The 8028-nt window shown below is 34.9% G+C and overlaps 1 protein-coding gene across 1 annotated transcript; it reads right to left on the bottom strand.

The window, feature by feature from the left end:
• Positions 1-2689: 2689 nt before the first annotated feature.
• On the bottom strand, positions 2690-7620 carry LOC127852480 (nephrin-like). The gene is made up of 4 exons (XM_052386436.1): positions 7324-7620; positions 6437-6757; positions 4563-4853; positions 2690-2877 (listed from the first exon to the last, which is right to left on the bottom strand). Exons 1-4 carry the CDS (start codon positions 7370-7372, stop codon positions 2690-2692), a joined length of 849 nt encoding a protein of 282 aa, XP_052242396.1. The 5' UTR covers positions 7373-7620.
• Between the last annotated feature and the right edge of the window lie 408 nt (positions 7621-8028).

An 8028-nucleotide genomic window follows, 5' to 3' on the forward strand; every position in this document is an offset into this window, starting at 1 on the left:
AAATTATGATTTCATCATCGTGGATGCAAATTAAGCTTTATTAAGAAAAATATATTAAAATAAAATGTGTTTGTTTATAATGATTTTCACCGATAAATGGCCTATTATTAGCAAGTTTACTAGATCGCTATTGCGTGTTGGAATGTTTACTTAAGTATTTATTTTTCATTAGCTACCTGTATATGGATATAGAGTCGTAAATGAATACAACCATATATTAATCCCGCAAACTTATGTTATCTTCTCTTGGGTAATAATAGAGTTAATGATAAACAAATAGCTCTATTATTTCTGTAATTTATGCTAAACTCACCCATTTATAGTTGTTAGACGATATTAAACAATTTTAGTTCCAAACATGGACAAATGCATGTTATTAGTTTAAAATTGTGTGGAATTGTTTTTATTGTGAAATGAGATAAAATAGGATTCTGCATAAAAGGTTATTTATTTATATTTTTTTTGGATTTAAGCAGTAACTCTGATAAGTTATGTGTGTCTGAGAATTCATCTCTGACGGAGTACAGTTTTGTCTGAATTTAGCAAAGGTAAATCTGAGAACGAAATAGCAAAACGATGAACAAGATTCGATGTCGGAATCGAAAAAAAAGGTATGTTTTTGCTTCGAAAATATGTTTAGCGATATTTAAACATAACTATGTGTGTAAAATATAACGGTTCATTTGTATAGTCGATGTAGATCTTCTATTTTTCCATATTAATAAACAACATTTCTTGGCATTTAGTTACTCGCTTATTTCAAGGTAGCACACACGTTTATTTTAATATGGGATGTTTGATATAGTGTGGGCTGAACTTCATTCATAACAGATATTTGCAGCTTTGACACGGAGCTAACATTTATAAGAGTCTTTTCACAGAGTAAACTGCAGACACCTACCGGGTAAATGTTGTTTGAGAAATAACATGATCGGCATCGACCTACCTACCTTTCAGTTCATACAGGATACAGCTTTTAATTTCCTGTTAATGTGTCAATATAAGGCAAGCTCTATATAATTGAGTTTTGAATTCAGCACTATTTCTATCCAGCCTAAACCAGACAAAACTGCAAATTGAGTTATATGAGTGAGATTGGCCATCAGATAGTGGCCTTATAATTAGCAAAATAGACATTTGCCAAAGTACAAAAGCTACAAAAACTGTAAGTTAATCATCGCATTCAAAATTACGTGTTTAATGTGTTATTGATTAATCTATTACAAAACAAAATCACTTTGACTGCCCAATCGTCATGAAACTTAGTCAGAACATGTATCCAAACTATATAAGGCCGAGTTCAAAACTGGGTCATTAGAGTAGAAAATCTTGGACATAAGGTCAGAATGGAGAAAAGCCTGTTAACAATATATAAAATATATTTAAACATAATTATCATACAGTGATTTGACATGTGTCGTATAAATCACTACATAATGATTTATCGCCTTGTTTAACATCAGCTTTACTCTTGTCTTTTTCCTGTCTCCAACGAAAAATATGATCGTAAAGGAAACAATAGATTGTAATGTCCTCACAAATTATGTAAAGGTTTATTTCTTACTGAAAACTGTTACTGACAGCTATCGTACGTTTGTAACAAATGCAAGCGATACCAATATTAGTGTCACATAACGATAAAATATATAGCATAATTATATCAAGACGTAGAAAGACGTAACTTGACTATTCCATAGCTGAGACTGATGAATAATGCGGTACTACAGGGTCCGGCGTCCATTGTCCGTTGTCTGTGTCCTTCAAACAGAACACTATTTTATTCAAACATCTTGTCTACAATAGTTCACTAAATGTTTCTTATACCTTGTACTTCTTTACCTGATACCTGAATATCATAAGAATAGTTTGAACTAGCTAGTTACCTAAGCAATAAAAGTGTTAAACAATCCAAAAACATTCTTTTCAGAAACCACCATGTGGATTCGTACAAATAAAGTCAAAAGAATATTCATTTTTATATTTTCCTAACTATTGTTCCAATAATGACATAACCAACACAAAAGCTCCGATTACTAAAATGGCAAGATATAATCCGTTGAAAATCTTCTTTAAAAGGCACGCGTGATTTTATATGGCTGCCTAAAAGCAATTACTTCATAATTGACAAAGATGCATGTAAAACACATATGGTTTATTAATGCATTGCATGAATTAATAGTAGGTGTTGTATTATGGGAAATATCATTTTGTATGTTAAAATTGCATTAAGTGTGTGATTGTGCTATAAAATATATCATGACAATGTATTTTAGCGCCTTAGAAAAGCTATATACCAAAGCATGTATTTTTTTACTTCTTATGATTTAAGCTTCTTATTTGTTGCTAATGTCTGAATGACTGATGATTTCACTAGTTGAAACGGGTGTTTCCTATTCATGATATAGTATTATATTTGGTAGTTTTACGCAGTTTTAAAGAAAAAACCGTGTACTATTAGCACGTTAAACCGTCCTTATACCAGATATAAATTATATAGTAGTAACATAACAATTGGACAAAATATGTGCACATGCAATGAACTTTATGTACATAACAACACAATTTAAAATGAACCAAACTAATACATATTGTCATATTGTATTATATTATCGTCACAAATGTTATTCAACGCTTGACAAAATGAATTCGCAACATGTGTATTGAATGGTTTGAATATAAAGCTCTACTTTTACAAACCCGACAGGTTTATATTGACATAGTCCCCTTCCTCGCCGATCAGTTTTGGTTCAAATGAGAAACTCGCGATTTCTTTCTTAGCAAGCGCTTGGCTGTCTTGCAAAATGTCGTAGGGAGGACCTGTCAATTCTCTCATTTCAACTCCAGTAAGCGTTTTATAAGTATTCGCTCGAAGAAGTTCTGAAATGCAACGTTGACCTTTTGTGTTTTGGAATAGCATATTCGCTCTACTACGCATCACAATATCAAACGTATTGTATATGGCTCAAATAGTTGTATTTCATTAACATGAAAGGTTTTTGAAACGATATAACTTTAATTGTGAACTCAAAACACGTAAGAGTATAAGTAAAATATTCAGAAAAACAAACAACATTACCGAAGTCGTAAGTCTCGTAACTGCCTGATGATGTATCGGCGAGGTTTCGTCTGAAAAATAAGCTCGATCTTCACGATCTTATACTTGTATAACATAAGTTATAATTTAAAATCGACTAAGCATTGTGTCTGGAATTGTTGAACAAAATGTTTTAATGCTGGTGTTAACATATTTACTACATTTCAGATTCGCAAGTTCATACACATTTAGCAGTGATAACATACTTTTCTCGACCAAGATCTTCGTAGTAACGTACGTTGTGTGTGTCTGTGTCTATAAAGTAGATATATTTCGTGCACTAGATTATCAGACTCCACATGGTCCAGTATATACATACATGGGAAACGCAATGCAAAACGCATGCACTAATGAAGTTATACCTGCGCTGAACATTTTCCCAAAGAGCAGATGTTGCCAATGCTAAATCTGAAACACAAAATTAAACTAATAGCAAAGTTATGGTGCATACGATTTTAGATATGCTTAAAAAGAAACGCTCAGTTTGTCCTCGCAATACTTAATAAGACATAATAACTATAAATCCATACAGTAATTTCTGTATTTACGTATCAATTATTACCATGATATCTGTATCTGTAAACGCCTATTGCAACCGCAAGTATTGCAATACATCCAATAATGCCGCCTACCGCACCACCAACAGCTGATGAAGTTGATCTTTGTGCATCTACAATCAAGTACAATGCTCATGTTTGTGTATTGAACCAATGAGTACTGTTACATGTTAAACCAAAACTTTTTGTCTAATTTATAAAAAAAAATTAATTAATACTAATTCCACAATTGTGTGCCATTGTTTAACTGATATTTAGAATAGGCTAGATATAAACAATAATAATGTGTTTATATGAAGGCTGTTAATGCTTAAAAACGAAACTACCATTAGCATATGAAAGCGGATGGCACTTGTGACATATCTGTTGTCCTTACCCTTACCTTTCGTGCATTCGTACGTGCAGTTGATAATACCCATAACACGCATTGATAAAATATAATTACTAAACATGACTACGCATTGACGCAATTGAATACATTGAGTCTATCCTCTCCATAAAAACGAAAGAATCCAGATCATTTATTCTCCGATCATTTGACATGTTTTAAACAATAGCCAACAATGCCTTGTAATTAACAACAATTTGCGGTATTAACAACACATATTTAACTCGAATCAAAATGTAAGTGTCCACGTAACTCAAACTTGAATATAAGTTAAACATTAAAATGTACATATTGGTTGTTTAATGTTTGTTAACCAAAAAGCGTGGTCGTATAAATGTGCTAAAGTAAAACTTTGTATCACAGAAAAGACTGAGATTTAAAAAAATCTTTTTTAAAAAGAAGGATTGGTTTGTATATCTCAATCAATAGAATGGTGACGCAATAACAATTCGGCCGAGTTTATACATTCTTTAATGAAAGCCACCCGCAGTACTGTACATGCAATCAAACAAACAAAACACACCGTTTTCCATTAGAGTGTATACTGTAATATCTTCAGTCCATGAAGAGATTCCATAAATGTTCTCCGCCCGCATTTTGCATCGGTAAGCTGTGCCCGCACTTAATCCAGATAAAGTATGTCTGGTATTATTTGCGGGAGCATGTGTCTCAGTCCAGCTTTCAATATTGATTTTTTTGTAGATAATTTGAAAGGTTTGTTCTGCTCCGCCATTAAATCCAGGTATCCATTGAAGTTCAAGCTCGGTTATTCCTGTTCGTGACACATGCACATTTTGTGGTATTTCTGGTATAGCTTCAATTTACCATATATGTTGGTTGATACACGTATTAAAAATCTAATATTACCATTACTATCACAAAAACTATGAATATTGCTTATTGGGTTTTTCGCTCAATGACAAACAATTAGATATATTTACAATAGTGATAATATGCCAGTTATAGCTTCCATGTATTATATGTATTACTAATACTAATACAACTAGAAATGGCGCGGCAGAGGCCGACGCGTATCCCCACGCCGAATGTTTGACCTAGGTGTGCCCCAGGGTTGGTAATGGGGCCATGCATAGCTGAGATTGACCGTATTGTCATAAGAGAAGTTCATCATCAATTAGAAGTGAATTGGTGTAGAAATGAAGAAGTTATAGTAAAAGGCAATTTTGGGTGGGTGTGACATATGTGGGCAGGGCGCCCCAGGGTTGGCAATTGTGCCATGCATAGTTGAGATTGACCGTATTGTCATAAGAGAAGTTCAGTATCAATTTGAAGTGAATCGGTGTAGAAAAGAAGAAATTATAGTAAAAGGCAATTTTGGGCGGGTGTGGTCTATGTGGGCGGGGCCCCAGGGTAGGTAATGGGGCCATGCATAGTTGAGAGTGACCGTATTGTCATAAGAGAGGTTCAGTATCAATTTGAAGTGAATCGGTGTAGAAATGAAGAAATTATAGTAAAAGGCAATTTTGGGTGGGTGTGGTCTATGTGGGCGGGGCGCCCCAGGGTTGGTAATGGGGCCATGCATAGTTGAGATTGACTGTATTGTCATAAGAGAAGTTCAATATCAATTTGAAGTGAATCGGTGTAGAAATGAAGAAATTATAGTAAAGGCAATTTTGGGTGGGTGTGGTCTATGTGGGCGGGGCCCCAGGGTTGGTTATGGGGCCATGCATAGTTGAAATTGACCCTAATGTCATAAGAGAAGTTCAGTATCAATTTGAAGTGAATCCGTGTAGAAATGAAAAAATTATAGTAAATGGAATTTTTTGGTGGGTGTGGCCTATGTGGGCGGGGCGCCCCAGGGTTGGGATTGGGGCCATGCATAGTTGAGATTGACCCTAATGTCATAACAAAAGTTCAGTATCAATTAGAAGTGAATCCGTGTAGAAATGAAAAAATTATAGTAAATGGAAATTTTTGGTGGGTGTGGCCTATGTGGGCGGGGCGCTCCAGGGTTGGGAATGGGGCCATGCATGGTTGAGATTGACCGTATTGTCATAAGAGAGGTCCAGTATCAATTTGAAGTGAATCGGTGTAGAAATAAAGAAGTAAATGTAAAATAACCTAAAAAAAATGAGTGATAATTTCTGACGCGGCCCCACCCCAACCGCTATAACTTTTGACCCAGGGGTCAGATCAAAATTCCAAATAGTGCAGGGTCGCACATATGCTCATAGCTACCATGTGTGTAAGTTTCAAGGTTCTAGTGCTTTTAGTGTAGGAGGAGATAGTGGCCAGGACGGACGGACAGACGGACGGACGGACGGACGGCGGAGATAACCACAATATCCCCACCTTTTTTTCAAAAAGCGTGGGGATAATTAGCAATGAATACTTAAATCAAGTCAGAGCATACATTTAATTTTGTAAAGAACAAACCTTGGGCCTGCACAACAAACACTTCATTTATTGAGCCTAATGTATTAACCACATTAACTCTATATGTTCCAAAGTCGTTCACATCAATAGTTTGTATTGTTAAAGCTGTCTGCAATCGATCATACGATATGTGGATCTCGTAATGACTTTCATTGAACAAAGTTTCCCACACATCTTTAATATTATTTTTCTTGGACCACGTGAAATTGTTTATACTTGGCTCTGGGTATGCCTTTATGACGAACAAGAGTTGAACTTTGTCGTAACGGGACCTGTAAAATGTTGTTTCCGGAGGTACAAACGGAGACGCTCTAGGTGCACCTGGTGACATACAGTATTTAATAGCTGTAGATTATTTCAATGGACTATGTCATTTAACGGGGCCAAATTTTCTTTTGGGGGGGGACTTATTAACAACATCTGCATTTCTCAGAAATAATATTAGCATAACAACGGATACAAATCATTTTAAAGCAAAAATCATGCATTCTGCACTTAAAAATAATCATTTGAGGCCTGTTTGTTTTGCGTTTTTGTATTAACATTTTGACGTCAATATTGTGTGTAATCTGTATACTTTGTTCAATGTTTACCAAGCTTGATAGCGCAGTTGCATAAAGTAGTGTCTTCTGTTATGTCTTTGTATGGCTACTAATCGATTAGTTTGATACACATTTTGAGTTGTTTGTTAGGACTTTTTGTTCAGTGGTTTCTCTAAATTTTAATATTTTTATTGTAAATGTAATATATTAAATTATCTCATTAAATAGTGAACTGCATTGAGAAAAAAATGTAAGATTGTTTAAATTGTAGTTTTTCCGTTCCTTGGTCAATTAAATTACGATGGACAAAAGCCTAAATATCAAACGTTTCAAAGCAAAACTTACATTGTATTATAATGTTTATTGCTTCCTCCTGTTCAGCTAGGTTAAACATGTTTCGCGTCCGGCATTTATAATTCCCAGTGTCATATTCACATCTGGCTCGATGAAGATCCGATAGATAAGTGTGAGATGAATTTGACGAACCGTTTAGCTGTACATTGACCTTTCCTGTTGCGTTTATTATATAAACATCTGGTTTTGGATCACCAGCCACTTCACAAATTAGTCTGACAGATTGATACTGATTGACAATAATAGTGTTACTGTGTGAAGTGTTTGCATAGAATCTCTCGATCGTTGCTTCATCTGAAAGACACAACAATATCATGAATATGGCATGAAATTCAAAACATATCTAAAAAGGTGCTCAAAACACATCCGTATTTAGTTGTTCGAACTTACGTTTAACATCAAGGAAGAATTGTGATTGACTAAACCCATGTTCTGTTTTATCTCCATTAGCATCAATTATATTTGTTGCACTGCATTGATAAACGCCTTCATCTGTTAATTGAACACGGTATAACATCAGATTCTGACCGACGTGGATGACGATGTTATTGTCGAGCTTCGTCCATTTAAAATCGGTGGCGGGTGGGTTGCCGATATTGGACAAAGTACATACAACTGTGAGATTGAGGTTGACTTCAATCGATCGATTGCTCATGGTCTGTACGATTGGTGGGTCTGCACAAAATGACATATAAT

The sequence above is a fragment of the Dreissena polymorpha genome, chromosome 12 (assembly GCF_020536995.1).
Source record: "Dreissena polymorpha isolate Duluth1 chromosome 12, UMN_Dpol_1.0, whole genome shotgun sequence".
NCBI lineage: Eukaryota > Metazoa > Mollusca > Bivalvia > Myida > Dreissenidae > Dreissena > Dreissena polymorpha.